This window comes from Notothenia rossii (assembly GCF_949606895.1).
Source record: "Notothenia rossii genome assembly, chromosome: 7".
In the NCBI taxonomy this organism is placed as follows: Eukaryota; Metazoa; Chordata; class Actinopteri; order Perciformes; family Nototheniidae; genus Notothenia; species Notothenia rossii.
The window spans coordinates 85,851,800-85,873,223 of record NC_136905.1 but is presented as its reverse complement, the minus strand read 5'-3'; the positions used below and the strand labels follow the sequence as shown (position 1 = coordinate 85,873,223).

Sequence of the window (21,424 nt, the reverse complement as noted above, 5' to 3'; positions counted from 1 at the left end):
TCTGAAAATGGACATATTCTGTGCATTTCCAGGAGAGGTTACATGTTAAATGATATCGTGCAAAATGACAGGCTAAAACTCTCTTCCAGACGTTTTCCCGACCATTTAAACATTATTTATGGCTTGTAAAGTGCGGTGATGAGCCCTGACAGTATCAGACTATTTAAAGGGTTACCAGGAGCATGAGAATATCCTCCACAGAAGGGGTGGTGGTGCCGTGAATAAGGCCGAATATGGATGCCGATGGGCGGACGGTAAAGCACCGCAAAATCCACCCCCTTTAGCGTTACCATGGGCATGAGGTTCTGTAGGGTGTGATCATCTGGGTTTAGTCCGTGGGGGAGTGCTTAAGTCCGGGGGTCCGGGGACTCACGGTGTGCAAGGTTATGGAGGTGCCCATGTCAGGGACACATGCTGGAGGTCTGTGGTCCGTCCTTTGGGGGTCTTGGAGGGGCCACCGAGAGGTGATTTCCCCGGTCTCTGACCTGGATGTGTGAAATAACCTGAGTCCACATGTCAGGGACACATGCTGGAGGTCTCTAGTCCGTCCTTCAGGGCTCTGTGAGCCGGCAAAGAGAGGGGATTTACCCGTCGTCTCTCCTGGAAGTGTGAAATAAACAGAGTCCCCATTTCAGGGACACATGCTGGAGGTCTTTAGTCCGTCCTTTGTGGGTTTTGGAGGGGCCACAGAGAGGAGATTTCCCCGGTCTCTGTCCTGGATGAGTGAAATAAACAGAGTCTCCATTTCAGGGACACATGCTGGAGGTCTCTCTCCCGAGAGTGGACGTCCATTGCCTCTAAATAGGGGTAAAATTAGGTCTGTCACTTTGGCTAACCGCACCACTGTCGGTCGTCTCCCGAGAGTGGACGTCCATTGCCTGTAAATAGGGCTAACATTAGGTCTGTCACTTTGGCTAACCGCACCACTGTCGGACGTCTCACGAGAGTGGACGTCCATTGCCTCTACATAGGGTTAGGGTTAGGTTTTAAGAAAGAGGGTTAGGGTTAGGGATTAACATTTTGGTCTCTCCAACATAGGCAGAGAGACGAGTGCACACACCATTTCTGCAACACATCACGGCACGCCAATCCCACATTCAGGTCCCCCCGTTAAAAATAATGTTAAATGACACCCCATAGTAGTGTTCTAATGTCATTTACATTCAAAAAATTACCACATCTTCAGTAATTAACCCAAGAATCATTGAATATTTCGGCAATTACAATCAGATATTCTCTTCTCAGGAAAGCCCAACCAGAGAGATCAATTCTGGCAGTGTGTGTGTCTCAAAAATTTGTGCAGCCATGCTTGTAGGCCTCAGCTTGCATTTCGGACCAGCGAGTCGAGTAGAATGAGCCTGAGTTGGCCTTTCATTCTCTTATATAGCCGTGTGGGAGGAGTCCCGTTCGTGCTTTAATATTCCCATAGGTAAGTATATTTATATTAGTTTATTTAATTTATTTAATTTACTATGCCTCCATCTGGAGGATTTTTTGTGAATTACGCTACAATCCCAAAAATGTAATGTTTTTTTTCTCTGTGAGGGAATGGTCTAGGGACCCCAATTTTCGGCCAGTTTTGATCCTGCAGCCCTTGTCTAAGTATCTATCACAACGGCTTATTTTGTGTGCCTTGGCAAAAACGGTTAGGCTGAATTTATTTCTGTACATTCCACATGTGCTAATTGAAGGGCATGTGTACACTGTGTCAAGGGTGTAACTTTAGTTTGAGAAGTGGGGGGGACACAAAACAGGGGGTCCTCAGCAAGGAAACCCCAGGAAGATTGATGCATTCAACTTCAGTTTAAAGAAAACAATCCGGTACACTTTGAGGGCAACATTAAGAGATTTATGGATACAGTTCTCAACACATATGAAACAGAACTGTATATATTTCAATAATCAAAAAACCATTAGAATATGCTCACAACCAATAACAAATCATTGATATACTCCTGTCCTATCTTTATTTTACCTAGTCTGCATTCTTTCTTTTTGATGTATGCATATTTGACTAATCACTCCCCTTCCAAACTGTGTTTCTTATTTACGTAATGACCTATAGTTCACATTGGAAAGATTTCTTAACTTATTTTGTATACAACTAATATTACATAGATGGAAATATTTGTTTACATAGATGACCAAACCGTTTGAGACCCAGTGAGATAACTTAGACTAAAGTTTACAATCTAATGACTCAGAGTCCTTTACCTCCCTGAGCTGACGTTATCTCTCTCAGTCCGACAGGAGAGGACTCTCCCTCTCCTTATTGTTGAAACAGCTTCTAATCTCTGTTAGCTCCGAGCTAACATCAAATGCTAACAACAACCCCCGTAACTCTCTATGTGTCTCTCTCTCTGTCTCTTTCTCTTTCTATCTCTCCCTCACAAGATAAGCTTGTGCCACACACACACAGACGCTCCTCCGTGACGATGACCGCTTGCATAAAAAAAATAATAAACACAAAAGTGGGGGGGACACAAATGGGATTTTGAAAAGTGGGGCGGACATGTCCCCCCTGTCCCCAGTGGAAATGACGCCCATGCACTGTGTACATATTGCTACACGCAGCCCCTAATGCATGTAGGGGGAGTTGACAGGGGACTCTACCCGCATTATGAGACACTATCTTCGGATACTTTTTTACATTTTCACCCCTTTCCCTGGTTCTCAAAAAAATTACTCTGAGACATTTTGACTCTGGAGGAATGTAAGGGGAGTTGACTCGGACTCTACCCGTATTATGAGGCACTATTTTCTGATACTTTTTTACATTTTCTGCACAGCCTGCTCTCTGGGTTCACAGGTTCACAGGTTCACTCTGCCTCTATTTACACAATTTTTCCCAACGTTTCGAACCCTTTTCCTGGGTAAAATGAGGTCTGTCACTTTGGGTAACCGCACCACTCTCGGACGTCTCCCGAGAGTGGACGTCCATTGCCTCTATACAGGGTTAGGGTGTCTAGTGATGATGGCCGAAGCACTCAATGATCCCGAGGTCCACTACTGATGATGTATCAAATACAATTATATATAAAACATTTAAATATTAACAATTTTAAAAAACTAAATTTATAAAATATATAAAATAAATATAATGGATAAAAGGGAGGTGCAGTGGATTGAGCGTTGGTGTTCTGATCAGGGGGCAGGGGCGGATCTACAGGGGCAAGGGGTAGAAGCTGCCCCCCCCCCAGCTGCCCCCCTAACTTTTGTTTCCCTAAAACTGTACTAAAACAAACCTACACTATTTCCACAAGCTTCTCAAGCAACGAAACAAGCATTACATTAGTCAAAAGTGAATTGTTTTAAATATCATTTAGGCCCGTTAAAAACGCAGCTACGGCCCTGCATTAAACTGCGGAGCGGCGTTCACACAGACCGCGGCTCACACAGCTGCAGAGAGGGAACGAGCTGTTCCAGCACCTAGGGTGGTTCAGCTTCCCCTGGGAGCATTTCCCCTTCCACTAGTTTTGTTTTTACTAAGGACGAGAGCTTGAAACTAAATATTAATAAAACGCAGCCGTTAGAATCGATAGCGTTTAACAGACGGGCGCTGTTTGGGGCGTTACGTTACAAAACACTACGCAGACAGCGCTAGCTGGGAGATTGATCACTTTGCTAAACTATGCGGTACTATTAAATCCACGTAAACTACACATCACAGCAATGAGGCCAGATCAATGAAACCAGCATACATCCTTTACCGTAAAAACTGGATCCAAACACAGCTGCCTGTGTGCGTTTTAAAAATACTTTCTGATGTTATATTTATTATATACTACTTAGCTACATGGCCCTAACGTGTAAAGTTATACAAGCATTTGTACCAGTGCTTTTCATAAGTAGACTCTTGCAGGCCAGAGTAGCTGGAGTGATTCAACAAAAAGACATATCTGAGAAGTGATCAGGACGAACAGAAAGAGGAAAAGGAAAAGAGAGTTCACTGAAGAGACCAGGAGGGTCAGAGCAGGAGGAAGAGGAGGAGATGAAGAGACCAGGAAGGTCAGAGCAGGAGGAAGAGGAGGAGGTGAAGACATTAGTGAAGAAGACATGTAGGCTATGTGAGGATTGGAATAAAGATGAAGTGTCAGAAAGAGGGCCAGAGGCAGGGATCAGGAGGCAGATGAGACTTCAGCTGGACCACATGGGATGTTTTTATTCTCCTTACATATTCCATCACAGCAGCTCAATCTAGCCGCTCTTAGTATTGACAAATATTGATTGAAATGTGTTGCTGCACAGATCACCTTTAGCTCATTTGTGTACTTAGTTATAACTAAGTACTTTTAGTGTACTTACAGTAAGCAGAATTCTGAGTATTCTCTGAATCGGGTGCCTTTTAGATCTTTACATCTTTGAAAAATGAAACCAAAAGGTTTGGTCATAACATCTGGTAATGGACTACTTACATGTTCCCACCTCAGGCACAACATATAAATAATTACTAGGAATTTCCTTGAAAAAATGTAACAGGGCTGAAGTTTTTGACAAAAAGTAGCCATGAGACCTTGTTTAGCTAAGATATGGAAGTCAAGGACATTACAAAATTGTAATATTTTACAAAATAATTGTTTATTTTGTAATAAACAATTATTTACTATTATTAATTCATATAACAGAGTTGAAATGTTGAGCATGTCAATCTTCATCCGAAAATACAAAAACTGAAATAAGAGAAGAAACTGACACTTGCCTTTCTTTGCCATCTTTTCTTCTTAAAGTCGACAAGCATATGATTATATTAGCAGCAACATTTTGGGATAATTGGCCATTTTGATTTGTTTCATATTAAATTAATGTATAATAATGCTTAGTGAGGACATGCAAATATGTCTGTCTAATACTAAGTCAACCAATTTTTTTAGAACAATATATATATATATATACATTTAGCTTTACATTGTAATGCAAAACAACTTGTTCCATTAATTCATTGCTTTAAAATACATTTTGTAATTTCCTTTCATTTAAAATGGTTGAAGTAAGCTTGGGGGACTCAAAGGGCACCTGATTGTTTGTCTGAACACCTTGTTTCTCTTGTGCATTAAGAACACTTGTGTTAGGGCATGAATTAACAATAAATAGGTTATACAGTAAATACCACGTACTGCACGCCCTCCCATGCCACCCTGGCATGACCTCTTGCCCCCCCCCCTTTGCCACCCCATGTAAAATGTTCTAGAACCGCCACTGTCAGGGGGTCACAGGTTCAAACCCCACTGCAGTCAGCATGTCGTTGTGTCCCTGAGACACTTCACCCCAAATTGAGTATGTAACTCACTTTGGATAAAAGTGTCTAACAAGTGACATGTAATGTAATAAAATGGACAGGATAAAATAAATATAAAATGACTAGTTTGGTTCCCATATTTTACAATCTAGAAGTTAAACATCACTATGACCGGACGGACCTTACTAGCGTTTTTTTTAATTCCTCCTCAACCATATACCCCTGAATAAGACAAAAAGAGATAAGACAACAAGAAAATAATTTTTAAAAAGGAAAGAAAAGTACCTTATTCAACATCTTTTTCCACTGATTACCCCTGCTTTTTACCCTAAACCCCTTATCCCTCACCCCCACCCCCCGTTTCCCTCTCGTGGTCTATGGCCTCGTAGAGGGTAACGGGGTACAGAGAAGCCTAGACCGGCAGGGGAGTGCATTTACGTAGAAACGTTGTGCCTCTTCACCTCTGTTCCTTACCTCTTACCCTTTTCCCTCACTCATCCTAGGGGAGTGTACTGACGTAGACATGTTGTGCCTCTCCACCTCTGTCCACTACATCTATCTCTTAGGGTCAAAGTTGAGATGGCTAGGGATTACTTTGACCGAGATGCGCTGGCCCGTGCCTTGCCTTGGACTTCTGTATAACTGCTCGGGTCTTGATGAGTGGGGAAGTCCATGAGATATTTTGTAAAGCTAACCCTAACCCATGTCTTCCAGGTCTTATGAGGCTGTCACACAACAGAGAGCGTCACAGGCCCAGGCCTTAAGGTTGCACAGAGATTACAGCTCCCATAACCTACACACACACACACACACACACACACACACACACACACACATACACATACAAACACAAACACACAGTCAGGTCACTGCAGCAATACCCTGACAACAGCTCCATTTGTCATAGCTCCGCCCTCTACGACCTTCTACTTCCTGCCATTCTTTATCCACTTCCTCCAGGAAGCATCTGTGACGCCGTGACAACAATTATCCATGTGTGTGTGTGTGTGTGTGTGTGTGTGTGTGTGTGTGTGTGTGTGTGTGTGTGTGTGTGTGTGTGTGTGTGTGTGTGTGTGTGTGTGTGTGTGTGTGTGTGTGTGTGTGTGTGTGTGTGTGTGTGTGTGTGTGTGTGTGTGGGGCAGCTTCATTCAGCACCCTCTTCCTGTCACACCAAAAATGTTTTCACGTCCCCAACTTTACCTTAATCTTCTGTGTTTATGTTAAACGGGTGATCTAACTACCTGTCCCTCCAGCTCTCAGCCAATCACAGCGCAGTATTTCTGAATAAATGCTGTGGTAATCAGACCAAACAGGAAATGTGTCCAGTCTTGATACAGATTCTGCTTCCTTCAGAGATTGTATCAAGACTGAACACACTTCCTGTTTGGGGGGGGGGGGGGGGGGGGGGGGGGGGGCGCTACTGTGGAGGAGAAACTGACAAAAGAAGAGGGAGGAGGAAGAGGAGGGTGAGAAGGAAGAAGAGGAGGAGGGGAGGTGAGGAAAGCTGCAGAAGAAGAAGTGGGAGAAACTTCTCTATACTAAAAGAGAACCAGGAACCACAGGAGAAGAACCAGAAGAGAGGAACCTCATACGGTACGTTTAAAGTGTTTTTAAGATAAATATAATCATAGAGATACAGATTCTGCAGACAGGAAGCTGCTCCTCTTCCTCCTCTTCCTCCTCCTCCTGTCTCTGCTGGTTATACTAACTACTACTGGTCAGTCTGTGTTCAATTCATATGAAATACTTTCATAAATATACCTTACGCTGATAATACTCCAGTAAGTTTTTCTGAAATGTTGGGCAGAAAAAGTACATGTACTTTTCCTCGAGTATCCGAGTACTTATACCAACATATAACTGAGATAAGTTGTTTATAATACCGATATTAATATTTAATATATTTAATATTCTGGAATAAATCCGGTATTTATTCAGAAACAGGGATAAAACAAGGTTTATCACAAATCCTTTATTTGTCCCTCAGCGGGGACTTTTTTAAACAAATCTCAGAATAAGCCTGTTTCTTGATTATTTTAATAGTTGTAGTTTTTAAAATGGAAGATTGTGAAAAATAGGGTTAGGACAAATATTTGATAAATTATTATTTTTGGTTCCTCTAGAGAAAACAGTAATGTGTGTTTATCATAAGATGTGCACTTCCTGTTCAGAGAGAGGCGGAGCAAACAAGAGATAAAATAAGAAATAAGGGCTTTAGAGTCCTCTCCTGCTGATGGTCAGGTGTATATCAGTATGTAGTGTCTCTACTTTAAAGAGTCCTCTCCTGCTGATGGTCAGGTGTATATCAGTATGTAGTGTCTCTACTTTAAAGAGTCCTCTCCTGCTGATGTCCAGGTGTATATCATTATGTAGTGTCTCTACTTTAAAGAGTCCTCTCCTGCTGATATTCAGGTGTATATCAGTATGTAGTGTCTCTACTTTAAAGAGTCCTCTCCTGCTGATGTTCAGGTGTATATCATTATGTAGTGTATACTTTAAAGAGTCCTCTCCTGCTGATGTTCAGGTGTATATCAGTATGTAGTGTCTCTACTTTAAAGAGTCCTCTCCTGCTGATGTTCAGGTGTATATCAGTGTTTAGTGTCTCTACTTTAAAGAGTCCTCTCCTGCTGATGTTCAGGTGTATATCAGTATGTAGTGTCTCTACTTTAAAGAGTCCTCTCCTGCTGATGTTCAGGTGTATATCAGTATGTAGTGTCTCTACTTTAAAGAGTCCTCTCCTGCTGATGTTCAGGTGTATATCATTATGTAGTGTCTCTACTTTAAAGAGTCCTCTCCTGCTGATATTCAGGTGTATATCAGTATGTAGTGTCTCTACTTTAAAGAGTCCTCTCCTGCTGATGTTCAGGTGTATATCATTATGTAGTGTCTCTACTTTAAAGAGTCCTCTCCTGCTGATGTTCAGGTGTATATCAGTATGTAGTGTCTCTACTTTAAAGAGTCCTCTCCTGCTGATGTTCAGGTGTATATCAGTGTTTAGTGTCTCTACTTTAAAGAGTCCTCTCCTGTTGATGTTCAGGTGTATATCAGTATGTAGTGTCTCTACTTTAAAGAGTCCTCTCCTCCTGATGTTCAGGTGTTTATCAGTATGTAGTGTCTCCACTTTAAAGAGTCCTCTCCTGCTGATGTTCAGGTGTATATCAGTATGTAGTGTCTCTACTTTAAAGAGTCCTCTCCTCCTGATGTTCAGGTGTATATCAGTATGTAGTGTCTCCACTTTAAAGAGTCCTCTCCTGCTGATGTTCAGGTGTATATCAGTATGTAGTGTCTCCACTTTAAAGAGTCCTCTCCTGCTGATGTTCAGGTGTATATCAGTATGTAGTGTCTCCACTTTAAAGAGTCCTCTCCTGCTGATGTTCAGGTGTATATCATTATGTAGTGTCTCTACTTTAAAGAGTCCTCTCCTGCTGATGTTCAGGTGTATATCAGTATGTAGTGTCTCTACTTTAAAGAGTCCTCTCCTCCTGATGTTCAGGTGTATATCAGTATGTAGTGTCTCTACTTTAAAGAGTCCTCTCCTGCTGATGTTCAGGTGTATATCATTATGTAGTGTCTCTACTTTAAAGAGTCCTCTCCTGCTGATGTTCAGGTGTATATCAGTATGTAGTGTCTCTACTTTAAAGAGTCCTCTCCTGCTGATGTTCAGGTGTATATCAGTGTTTAGTGTCTCTACTTTAAAGAGTCCTCTCCTGTTGATGTTCAGGTGTATATCAGTATGTAGTGTCTCTACTTTAAAGAGTCCTCTCCTCCTGATGTTCAGGTGTTTATCAGTATGTAGTGTCTCCACTTTAAAGAGTCCTCTCCTGCTGATGTTCAGGTGTATATCAGTATGTAGTGTCTCTACTTTAAAGAGTCCTCTCCTCCTGATGTTCAGGTGTATATCAGTATGTAGTGTCTCCACTTTAAAGAGTCCTCTCCTGCTGATGTTCAGGTGTATATCAGTATGTAGTGTCTCCACTTTAAAGAGTCCTCTCCTGCTGATGTTCAGGTGTATATCAGTATGTAGTGTCTCCACTTTAAAGAGTCCTCTCCTGCTGATGTTCAGGTGTATATCAGTATGTAGTGTCTCTACTTTAAAGAGTCCTCTCCTGCTGATGTTCAGGTGTATATCAGTATGTAGTGTCTCTACTTTAAAGAGTCCTCTCCTCCTGATGTTCAGGTGTATATCAGTATGTAGTGTCTCTACTTTAAAGAGTCCTCTCCTGCTGATGTTCAGGTGTATATCATTATGTAGTGTCTCTACTTTAAAGAGTCCTCTCCTGCTGATGTTCAGGTGTATATCAGTATGTAGTGTCTCTACTTTAAAGAGTCCTCTCCTGCTGAGGTTCAGGTGTAATGAGGGAAGTACCATTATGTAATAACCCTCTCTAACACTGGTCATCTGATAGTAAATGTCTATACCTGTAGATATAATATCAGTATAATAACTTTATAAAGATGTGGTAACTGTTCACGTTGTCTGCTCCAGTAAAGGCTGCTGTATCAACATGTAATAAATAATAATCAAAAATGAATATAAATAAAATATATTTGTTTGTGTTTGTTTTGATGGATAAAGTTTTAATCAGACCCTGATGTCTCTCATCAGGATCAGGATCAGATGAAGATGATGTGGTTCTGGTTCTTTTGGGTTCTGGGCCCCGTGGTCTTGGCCTCCCCACCCCTGTTCTCACTGCATCCCTCCCCCGCCATCTTCTCTGCGGCAGAGGACGCCTGCCCCCCCGGCGGACTTGCCTCCCTGTTCTCGGACCAGGAGGTCTCCGCGGTGCTGAACCTGGTCTCAGGGTCAAACGGTTCCGTGTTCTGGGTCGGGCTGCGGAAGGTGAAGGATGCCTGTGTGGATCCGGGTCTACCTCTGAGGGGGTTCAGCTGGACCGGGGGGGGCAGCCAGGCCCCGCAGGGGGTCCGCTGGGCCCAGGAGCCCCAAGAGACCTGCACCACCTTACGTTGCGCCGCCATTAGGCTGAACCAGACCGGGACCAGCGGGACCAGCTGGGGCCTGATTCCCGTCAGCTGCAGGAGCAAAAACCCCTACATCTGTAAAGGCCGGGGGACGTCGGTGGCACCAGCACCCGGACCTAAAAAAGGTAAAGGACCAGAAAAAAGACCAGAAAAAAGACCAGAACCAACCCAAGGACCGGGACCAGAGCCTACACTAGCACCAGAAGCAAAACCTACACCACAAAAAGAATCAGCTGCACCAGAGCCTTCAGAAAATGAACAACCTCAACCATCAAAACCTGATACACCACAACCTACACCTGTGACACAAGAACCAGAACCAGACCTGAAGACTAAGTTTGGACCAAAACCAGACCTGAAGCCTGACTCTGGAACAGAACCGCCCCTGAAGCCTGACTCTGGAACAGAACCGGACCCTTGTCCACGGCCTCAGATCACGGGGACCCGCTCCCTCCGCGAGGACAACAGGACCCGGGCTCTGGTGGTGTGCTGGTCTGGTCTGCAGCTGGACCTGGTCTGCTCGGGCCGCCCGCCCGCCTGGCGCCTGACGGACGGATCCGTGGCCAACCAGAGCGCCGCCTGTCAGCTCTGTGAGCCGGGCTTCATCAGAACCGGGTCCGGAGACTGTGAGGACATCGACGAGTGCAGCGGTGGGGCCGGGCCCTGCAGAACCTCCTGCCTCAACACACCTGGGTCCTACAGGTCAGAGGTCACCCACTAAAGCTAACACTACTCTAATGCTACGCTAACGCTAGTCACTCTGTGCAGCAAACGAAGGTCGGTTTTCAGAAAATATTTTGAGAATTTAAACAAAGCAAAATCTGAATTTAACGTTATTAACAGTGAGATTTATTGGAGATAAGAGTCTTGTTGTGAAGATGCTCTGCTACGAGGAGCTCCGAGAAGAACCAGAACATATGAGCATGCAGACTAAAGCTCATGTTTAGAATAACTCTCACTGAAATTCAGAGAAAAATCTGAATTTTGGAAAAATATCCGAATTTTAACCTGTTAAGCCCCGAACCTGTTGTTCAGGTCTCGGGCTCGAAAAGGACCATATCTTCACTTCTAAAAGTGGTAAATTCATAATCTTTTTCCTTAAAGCAAGGTTACACCTGAGTTGTGAGTAGTGAGTTGGGTGTAGAAGTGTCAGAATCAATATAGATGTTTTTATTTTAAAGTATATTCAGATTGAACACAGTAAAAAAACATTACTTACAGTGAAAACCACCCTTGGATGATGGGATGGTAGACGAAAAGCTTTAGGAATCCAAACTATAATAAGTACCCTGTATCAAGATTGATACAAAACAAGTGACATTTGACCTTTTTAGAGAGATTTAGAAAAAAAACCACTTCTGGGGTCATTTGGGTGGATTTTCCATATCTCTGACCCCCCTTGGTCGATTTTGATGATTGAGATCTCTTTTTAACCGCTAGAGCCAATAAAATCGAGGGGAAGTTCCACATACACACACACGTTACCAAATAAGGAGTGAGAGTGACGCGTGGCCAAAACCGGAAGCTCTCTGTTGGCTACCATTAGCAGCTAATATTTATTCTCCAATTTTAACATAAAAATTGAATTATGGATTATCAATACTTTTTTCAAAGTGACAGACACATTGGATTAACCTATGGATTAACCCTCAGCAGCATTTTTATTGTTTTAACGCCATTGAACACGACTTTTGATCAGAATAACAGCTAAGGTGAGAAGATCTCCCGTGTTTGCTCCGTAATGCTACGTGTTGTGATGTCTGTGTTTGCTTCCCCTGTCACGAGTTCTGATTGCTCAGTGATGATACTAATACCTATAGAATCTTTGGAATCTCAGCTTTAATCGGATATCTTGTATGTGCAGTTACGATAAGTAATAAGGGTATCTTTACCTTGAGTTCTGTGCCAAATGCGTTAGCATTTTTTTGCTCAGGGGTCATTTAGACGCTTCTTATGAGACTTGTGTTTTGTTTTGGTAAAAATGGTTCGTATCGTCAGTTAGCTGAGTTTCTTCCCGTTAATCTGGTATGACACATTAATAGGTTTTTAAATATTAAGAAGCCCTAAGACATAGTTTTGTGAAAAAAAAACCTCCATCCCCCTCAACCGGGGGCTCTCGGGCTAAACAGGTTAAGAAAGAAATTCAATAAAACCCCCAACCATATAACACCTGCAGGTGTTTCTCATGTTTGTGTCAGACTGTATTAATATGTATTTAACTCTCTAACGCCCCCTGCAGGTGTTTCTCATGTTTGTGTCGGACTGTATTAATGCGTATTTACCTCTCTGATGCCCCCTGCAGGTGTTTCTCATGTTTTCATTGTCAGACTGTATTAATACGTATTTACCTCTCTGCCACCCCCTGCAGGTGTTTCTCATGTTTTCATTGTCAGACTGTATTAATATGTAATAATATGGAGTCCTGCTGCTAGTTCTCGTTTCAGGAATAAGCTTAGGAAAAGGAATGTGTGTTTGACTCTCCTTTTTGAGAGCATTTTTTTGGGGGGGGGAGAAATTGGGTGTTAGGTCCTACTATATGTTTATTTTTGTTTTTTGCATTTTTGTTGTTCGTTTCTCCTGCTTTCCATTAAATAGGCTGCATACTACCTCTTCATATACTTCAGGCTCATATTTTGATGATTGTTAATTTAACAGGAAATGGTGAAGCATGTCTTAGACTTGTCTCCTGGAATGTTAAGGGCATGAATTCCCCGGTTAAAAGAGGCAGAGTTTTTTCCCTCTTAAAACACCTTAAAACTGAAATTACCTTTCTACAAGAAACTCATCTGACCACCAAGGACCACCATAGGTTAAAGGCATCATGGGTTGGCCAAACCTTTCATTCCAATTTCAGTAGTAGAGCAAGAGGCGCAGCTATTGTGATGCATAAAAAAATACACTTTAGCCCGACTGAGGTTTTAGCGGATCCTCAAGGTCGCTTTATGATAGTTTCTGGTTCCCTCAATAATAATAATATAATAATAATAATAGATTTAATTTGTTAGCGCTTTTACAGGTGCTCAAAGACGCTTTACAGATAATAGTGAAGAAAAAAGAAAAGAGAAGAAAGGAACAACAAATAAATATATAGTTAAAGTTAAAGTCAAATAATACAAAAACAATCACACATGAAAAGCCAGATTGAAGAGGTGAGTTTTTGTGAGTTTTTTGAAGGTGGTGAGGTCGGTGCAGTCTCTGATGGGTTGTGGGAGTGAGTTCCAGAGGGAGGGGGCAGCGACGGAGAAGGCTCTGTCCCCCCAGGTCCGGTGATTGGTGCGGGTGGGGATGGATAGGAGGTTGGCTTCTGATGAGCGGAGGCAGCGGGAAGGGGTGTGGTGGTGCAGCAGGTCTATGAGGTAGGGGGGGGCCTGGTTGTTGAGGGCTTTGTGAGTAATGAGGAGGACTTTGAAGTGGATTCTTTGATGGACGGGGAGCCAGTGGAGGTTCTGGAGGATGGGAGTGATGTGGTCTCGGGAGCGGGTGTGGGTGAGGAGGCGGGCAGCAGAGTTCTGGATGGAGTGTATTGAGGAGGTTGGATGGTATGCCATAGAGGATGCTATTGCAGTAGTGGAGTCGTGAAGTGATGAATGCATGAATCAGGGTTTCAGCAGCAGAGGAGGAGAGTGATGGGCGGAGACGGGCTATGTTTTTGAGGTGGAAAAAGGTGGTCCTGGTGATGTGATTTATGTGGTGGTTGAATTTGAGCTGACTGTCGAAAATGACTCAGAGGTTGCGGATGTGAGGGGGGGGAGATAGAGTGTGGCTGTCAATAGTGAAGTTGAAATTCTGGATGTCTTTGATACGGGATGGGGGGCCGATGATGATGATGTCTGATCTGGCACTGTTCAGTTGGAGATAGTTTGTTTGCATCCATGCTTTTATTTCTGAGAGACAGTTGGTGAGAGTGGAGTGTGTTGTGGGGGTGATGGTTTTTGTTGAGATATAAAGTTGGATGTCATCGGCGTAGCAGTGAAATTGAAGGTTGTGGCGACGAATTATTTTGCCAAGGGGGAGCATGTAAAGGATGAAGAGGAGGGGGCCAAGCACCGAACCCTGGGGGACGCCTTGGGACAGAGGACTAGTGGAGGAGGTGCAGTTGTTGATGTTGAAAGACTGATGTCTGTCGGTGAGGTAGGATTTCAGCCAGGAGAGTGCAGTGTCAGTGATGTTGAGTGATGATTCGAGGAGGGACAGCAGGATGGTGTGGTTGATGGTGTCGAATGCTGCGGTGAGGTCGAGGAGGATGAGGATGTTCAGGTTGCCGGAGTCAGAGGAGAGGAGGAGGTCGTTTGTGATTTTCAGAAGAGCTGTTTCTGTGTTTTGATCGGAAACCGGATTGAAATGGCTCAAAGAAGTCATTGGAGCTGAGGTGGGATTTTAGTTGTGAGGCAATGACACGTTCAAGTATTTTTGACAGAAAGGGGAGATTTGAGATGGGCCGGAAGTTGGACATGATGTCAGGTGTGAGTCCAGGTCTTTGAGAATGGGTGTGACAGCAGCCAGTTTGAGAGAGGGGGGAACTGATCCAGATCTGAGGGAGGAATTAATGATGGTGGCGATGAGCTGGGAGATGGCGGGGAGGCTCTCTTTAACAAATTTGGAGGGCTTTGGGTCAAGTGTGCAGGTGGAGTTAATTCCAGTCATGAAGTGGGACAGTTGCATGGGGGTCACAGGGGAGAAGTGGGACAGGGGCTGTGAGGTGAAGGGGGGGGAGCCAGGAGGGGAGGTGGGGGGTGCTGATGAGGTTGTCAGATTGCTGTAAATGTTGCTGATTTTGGTTTGGAAAAACATAAGGAAGGAGTTGCACTGTTCTGTGGTGAAGGACGAGGTGGTGTTGTCACAGGGTTTGAGAAGTTTGCTGATGGTGGAGAACAGACGCTTGGGGTTGCTGGAGCCAGACTGAATGAGTTGTGAGTAGTAATTAGACCGGGCTGCTTTGAGTGCTGGAGATAGTCTTTGTAGATTTGAAGATGGACTGTTAGTGTGGTTTTCATGTGTTGGCGTTCAAGTTGACGTTTCCTTGATTTCATTTGGCGGAGTTCGGGGGTATACCAGGGGGCGGAGTGTATGAAAGAGACATTTTTAGTTTTTGTGGGGGCCAGTTCATTGAGACAGAAGGAGAGGGTGCTGTTATAATAGTCCACAAGTTCAGATGGGTTTTCAGAAAGTGGAGGGGGGGAGGCAGACATCTTGCAGGTAATGGAGGCAGTGATTGCTGAAGGTGAGATGGATTTGAGGTTTCTGTAGGTTGTTGTTCGTTTTTGCTTTTGGGCGGGGATGGGGATGTTGATGTCCATGATGATGGCCAGGTGAGACGTGGAGATTGAGGCTGGACAGATGATGGATGGTGAGACCAGTGGAGCAGACCAAGTCCAGGATGTGACCACGGCTGTGTGTTGGGAAGTTGATGTGTTGAGAGAAGTTGCAGCAGTGAAGGGTTTCCTTAAATTCAGAGGCATATTTGCAGGTCATCAACATGAATGTTAAAATCCCCTAAGAGGAGAACAGATGGGGATATGGCAGAAAGCTGAGTGAGAGTGTCAGAGAAGTCGGAGAGAAAGGAGGGGTTTGGCTTCGGGGGACGGTAGATGATGGCTGTGACCAGGGGAGTGGGACCAGAGAGTTTAAAGATCAGGTGTTCAAATGAAGAAGCATCAGGGATGGGGATTATGGTAGCTTTTATTTCCTTTCTGATAATAGCAGCTATACCACCACCCCGCCCTTATGGGCGAGGTTTGTCAATGTATGTGAATCCTGCTGGGGTGATTTGATTTAAAGAAAAATAGTCCAGGGGCTTTTGCCATGTTTCGGTCAGATACAGAAAGTCCAGGTTATTGTCTTTAATGAATTCATTCAGAACGTGGCTTTTATTGTGGATGGAGCGTGTGTTGAGCAGGGCTGCTCTGAGGTCACGTTGCATTGGGGGGGGTTGTGTGGACCGGGGAAGTGGAAGGAGATTGGTCAGATTCACGTGTTTTTTGTTGTGATGGTGTAGTGTGGGCGCGTGACAGGACCAAATGGACGGGATGGAGTGTGGAGACGTGGAATGAAATAAAAACTTACGGCCAGAGCCTCTGTGTGGAGGATGGCGTTTGCGGAGTATTTCATTATCTGCCAGGATGTCCATGCAATCCGGAGGCAGGCGGTTATTAAAGGAGTGGAGATCTGACAGGGAGTAGAGCGGCGGCATGATCCCGTGAAGTGGCGCTAGCACGGAGCTAGCTAATGCTGGGGACCCGGGCAGCAGAGACCAGGAGCCGGATGACCGTGGAAGAAGGAGCTGTGTGAGTCCAGATAAAATGAGAGTGATAATCCACAGCATATCAGGAGAATGACTCCAGTGGTTTCCGGAGGAGAATCGTAGGAGGGGCTGACAGCCTGGTGCAGAGTGGGAGCCGGGTGACCAGCCTACTAGCTTGTTAGCTAGCTTGATAGCCACCGGCTGTAGGCGGCAGGAAGAGACGATGTCAGCGGGGAAGCCGGCTGATCGCAGCGGGATGGGAAGACCCACACGAGCCGGGGAGTTAGGGTGGAGTTAGGCTGGAGTTAGGGTGGAGTTAGGCTGGAGTTAGGGTGGAGTTGGGGTGGAGTTGGGGTGGAGACAGAATTGTTAGCTCGGCAGACTTCAGGGAGCCGAGGAGCATCTAGGTAGCAGCCTGCTAGGTCCGATAATGCTAGCTAGCTAGCGGGCTAGGGACCGATGAGCAGGAAAGAGCCAGCAGGTAGGAGATGACAACACAAAGATCTGTGTCGATTCGATATAGAGATGCTGCTATTTTTGCTGATGACTGACGTTTCAAAAGTAGAGAGCCAGACAGGAGAGGTTCTAATCTGGACTAAAGAACAATATTTGGGGCGGAGGAGCGGCGAACAAACAACGCCAGCATCCTCGGCGACCCGGGAAAGTTCAATGTTGTTCTCGCCAATCTATATACGCCCAACTAGGATGATGAAGCATTCATAGGAAAGGTGATATCATTATTACCAGACCTTAACTCCCACCATTTGATTTTGGGCGGTGATCTCAACTGTACAATGGACCCGCTTTTAGACAAATCAAGCCCAAAACAGGACTCCCCATCTAAAATGGCTAAAGCCATCTCACTATTTATGAGTCAAACAGGATGTGTGGACCTATGGCGTTCTCTCCACCACAAACCGAAACAGTTTTCTTTCTACTCCTTGGTTCACAAAACATTCTCGAGAATTGACTATTTTCTTATCGATAACTATTTTCTTCCCACTGTCAAAAACATAGAATACTCACCCATAGTGATATCCGACCACGCCCCATTGTTACTTGACCCCAATATCCCTCCGGATTCAATAATTGACTCAATTCTGGACACTCTAACAATCGAAAAAGGTTTGATTTCAAGAATTTACAATTCCGTTTCCCATCTCACGGAAACATCGCTTGGTAAAATCAAACAGGATTGGGAAGAGGAATTAGTCCAAGCTATAGATGATGAGGTCTGGGATGGCGAGTTAGCGAGAGTGAACAATAGTACGTCCTGTGCCAGGCTTAATCTTTCCAACTGAAAGTTGTCCACCGTATCTATTACACCAACTCTAAACCCTCCAAAATATACCCTAATGTTACGGATACCTGTAACAGATGCCACATGTCACCAGCAAACATGACTCATATGTTTTGGTCTTGTCCTCGCCTACAAGGCTACTGGACAAGCATTTTCAAACACATTACTGAGGCCTTGGACGTGGTATTGACACCATGTTCAGAAACTGCCATTTTTGGAATACTACCTGGCCACCGAATGATGAGGAGAAGAATACTACTTGAATGGAAATCCTCGATAGCACCTAAAGCATCTCTATGGCTTAAAGATCTTGTGCTGTATCTGAACTTGGAGAAGATTAAATATAACCTGAGGGGCTCCTCAAAACTATTTGAATCTGTCTGGGGCTCTATGATAGCCTACATAGCTGAACTTAAGACATTAAATTAAGAAGAAAGGAGGGAAACTACGAATGTATGTGTATGGTTTTTTTTCTCTTTTCTTTTCTTTTTTTTCTCTCGTGTCTCTTTTTATCTGTTTTTTTTTATATTATTATATTATTATTTTTTGTTCTGTCTTTGTATAAATGTATGTATGTACATGTGTGTGGGTATGTACACGCACACGTCTGTGTGTGTGTATATGTGGGTACACATATGTGAGTATATGGGTACATGTATTACTGTTACTATTCTTTATTCCCTTATCTATACATTTTCTTTTAATATTATCTACTTTACTTTTACCTACATGTATCTATTTTATTTAGTTAGTTATTTAATTTACTAGCTAGGACCGGGAGGGGGGGAAAGGGGAAATATATATATATTGACTGTATAAATGTAAACTCATTGTGCCTGACTCAATACAAAACATATTTTAAAAAAAGACTGTATTAATACGCATTTACCTCTCTGACGCCCCCTGCAGGTGTTTTTCATGTTTGTGTCAGACTGTATTAATACGTATTTACCTCTCTTTCGCCCCCTGCAGGTGTTTCTGCATCGATGACGCTGGCGAGCGCCACGCCGCGGATTCGCCGGTTTGCGCTCCTACTCTTGGCTTCCTGTTGCCACTGCTGGTTGCCATGGCAGCGCTGGTTGTGCTTGTGGTGGTTGTCGCGGTGACTGTGGCGCTCTGTATGAGGAGGAAACGAGCCATGAATAACAAAGAGGGCTATGAGCCGGCCAATGAGAAGGAAGCATCGTGAGGATCAGAGCTGTGATTAGTCCTGACTGCCAGTGACATCATGAGTGTGGGACAGGGGGTGGAATTCCACAGAAATAATGCTAAGTTGATGATTTTAAATGTGTACATTTACAAGAAGTAATTATATAAATATATGATAAAAAAACTTCAATATTCACTGAGATTACAAACTCAGTCAAAAAATACATATATATGAGACAAATGCTTATTTTTCTCCGAGGTTATCTAATAATGAATAAATAAAGGCAGTTCTGAAAATTAAAGTCAAGAACAAGAAAAAACACAAATTCAGAAAAAAAACCTCTCTATATATTTAATAGTTTGTTTTCTGTCGCAGTGATCCAGGTAACAGGAATTCAGGTGGACGACTATAACCTGATTGGCTGCCCAAACTAGGATTTAACTTATAAAGTTGATTATTTATTGTTTAAAGACTCAACCTGAAATATTTGTTATCAAGTTTATTACATATAACTTTGAATCAAGATCTAAGTCATCTTTGATGAATATCCAGTGTAAATGTATTTTTAAGGACACAAACTGTAATCCAGATTAAATTCAGGGACATTAAGATAAATAAAATGCTGATGTTAAACTGCGTTATATTTCTGCTTCCGTATGTGTTTTAATCAGAAGTTATAAAAGTTAGATATTGTGTTTGAACTTTTTGATCAATAAAGATTTTTGCTGTTTTACGTAAACAATGTTTCAGGAATGTTATTCTGAGATCAGGGGCTGACATCCTGTGAAAGTGTGTGGACCCCCCCCCCCCTCCCCTCCATTAGCATTCAGTGTGTTTTTGACAGGAGGGGACCCCCCCCTCCCCCCAGGAGAGGGGACCCCAACCCCAAGGTCAGATTACTCCTGCTAAAACTAACTCTGGGTACTGTAGTCTTCTGGTGGGCTCTGGGTACTGTAGTCTTCTGGTGGGCTCTGGGTACTGTAGTCTTCTGGTGGACTCTGGGTACTGTAGTCTTCTGGTGGGCTCTGGGTACTGTAGTCTTCTGGTGGGCTCTGGGTACTGTAGTCTTCTGGTGGACTCTGTGTACTGTAGTCTTCTGGTGGGCTCTGGGTACTGTAGTCTTCTGGTGGACTCTGTGTACTGTAGTCTTCTGGTGGGCTCTGTGTACTGTAGTCTTCTAGTGGATTCTGGGTACTGTAGTCCTCCGGTGGACTCTGGGTACTGTAGTCCTCTGGTGGACTCTGGGTACTGTAGTCTTCTGGTGGACTCTGGATAGTGTAGATCTTTGTCACCTCTGTTCCCAGTCTCACCTCCACTTGAACTGCTGTAAGTTATTAAAAATAATGTATTAATCAATTGATCCAAGAAATCAATACCTGTGGTAAGTCTGAGAATTATTTGTAATTTGTTTAAGTGTACACATCCAAGAAATATTTCAGGTCTAGGGGAGACAGCTGATTTCTGTCACTGCAACATCATCATTCATCCAGCAGGGGGCAGCATCTGCTCAGCACTGTGAACAGAACAGAGTGCTTCTGCCTGTAGTTTTTCAAGTTTATTATCAAACATGACCTGCAGTCTGAGTTCAATGTTTACTCAAAGACACTTCAGCATGAGGAAGGGGATTGATGGCTGACCTGAGGCCAACACTGTGTTGATACAGGAGGGAACCTGCAGAAAAATGAAGCTGAAGCTCCCTAAAAGCTGCATCCTCTCTGATAACCAGCAGAGGGTGACACATGTTCCTACTTCTCTCTCTCTTTATTACCTCAGATTGTAGAGAAGTTTGAGGAAATGTTCCTACTTCTCTCTCTCTTTATTACCTCAGATTGTAGAGAAGTCTATGAGGAAATGTTCCTGCTTCTCTCTCTCTTTATTACCTCAGATTGTAGAGAAGTCTATGAGGAAATGTTCCTACTTCTCTCTCTCTGTATTACCTCAGATTGTAAAGAAGTCTATGAGGAAATGTTCCTGCTTCTCTCTCTCTTTATTACCTCAGATTGTATAGAAGTCTTTGAGGAAATGTTCCTACTTCTCTGGCTCTCTTTATTACCTCAGATTGTAGAGAAGTCTGAGGAAATGTTCCTACTTCTCTCTCTCTCTTTATTACCTCAGATTGTAGAGAAGTCTATGAGGAAATGTTACTACTTCTCTCTCTCTTTATTACCTCAGATTGTAGAGAAGTCTGAGGAAATGTTCCTACTTCTCTCTCTCTCTTTATTACCTCAGATTGTAGAGAAGTCTATGAGGAAATGTTCCTACTTCTCTCTCTCTTTATTACCTCAGATTGTAGAGAAGTCTATGAGGAAATGTTCCTAGTTCTCTCTCTCTTTATTACCTCAGATTGTATAGAAGTCTATGAGGAAATGTTCCTACTTCTCTCTCTCTTTATTACCTCAGATTGTAGAGAAGTCTATGAGGAAATGTTCCTACTTCTCTCTCTTTATTACCTCAGATTGTATAGAAGTCTATGAGGAAATGTTCCTGCTTCTCTCTCTTTATTACCTCAGATTGTAT

At 43.5% G+C, this 21,424-nt stretch overlaps 2 protein-coding genes across 2 annotated transcripts in view; both read left to right on the top strand.

Moving 5' to 3' along the window:
• The window catches only part of LOC307046752 (forkhead box protein A1-like), a 47,690-nt gene that overhangs the window by 13,396 nt on the left and 12,870 nt on the right, over nt 1-21,424 (top strand). The window lies entirely within an intron of this gene.
• On the top strand, nt 6,670-19,649 carry clec14a (C-type lectin domain containing 14A). The gene is made up of 3 exons (XM_079693347.1): nt 6,670-6,829; nt 9,843-10,918; nt 18,730-19,649. The coding sequence occupies exons 2-3, from the start codon at nt 9,855-9,857 to the stop codon at nt 18,944-18,946; spliced, it is 1,281 nt and encodes a 426-aa protein (XP_079549473.1). The 5' UTR covers nt 6,670-6,829; nt 9,843-9,854; the 3' UTR covers nt 18,947-19,649.

Bases quoted from the DNA above. Each gene is read 5' to 3' on its own strand.
- clec14a (XM_079693347.1), top strand. From the start codon at position 9,855: ATGAAGATGATGTGGTTCTGGTTCTTTTGGGTTCTGGGCCCCGTGGTC. The intron at 10,919-18,729 runs GTCAGAGGTCAC...CGCCCCCTGCAG, and splicing joins AACACACCTGGGTCCTACAG to GTGTTTCTGCATCGATGACG.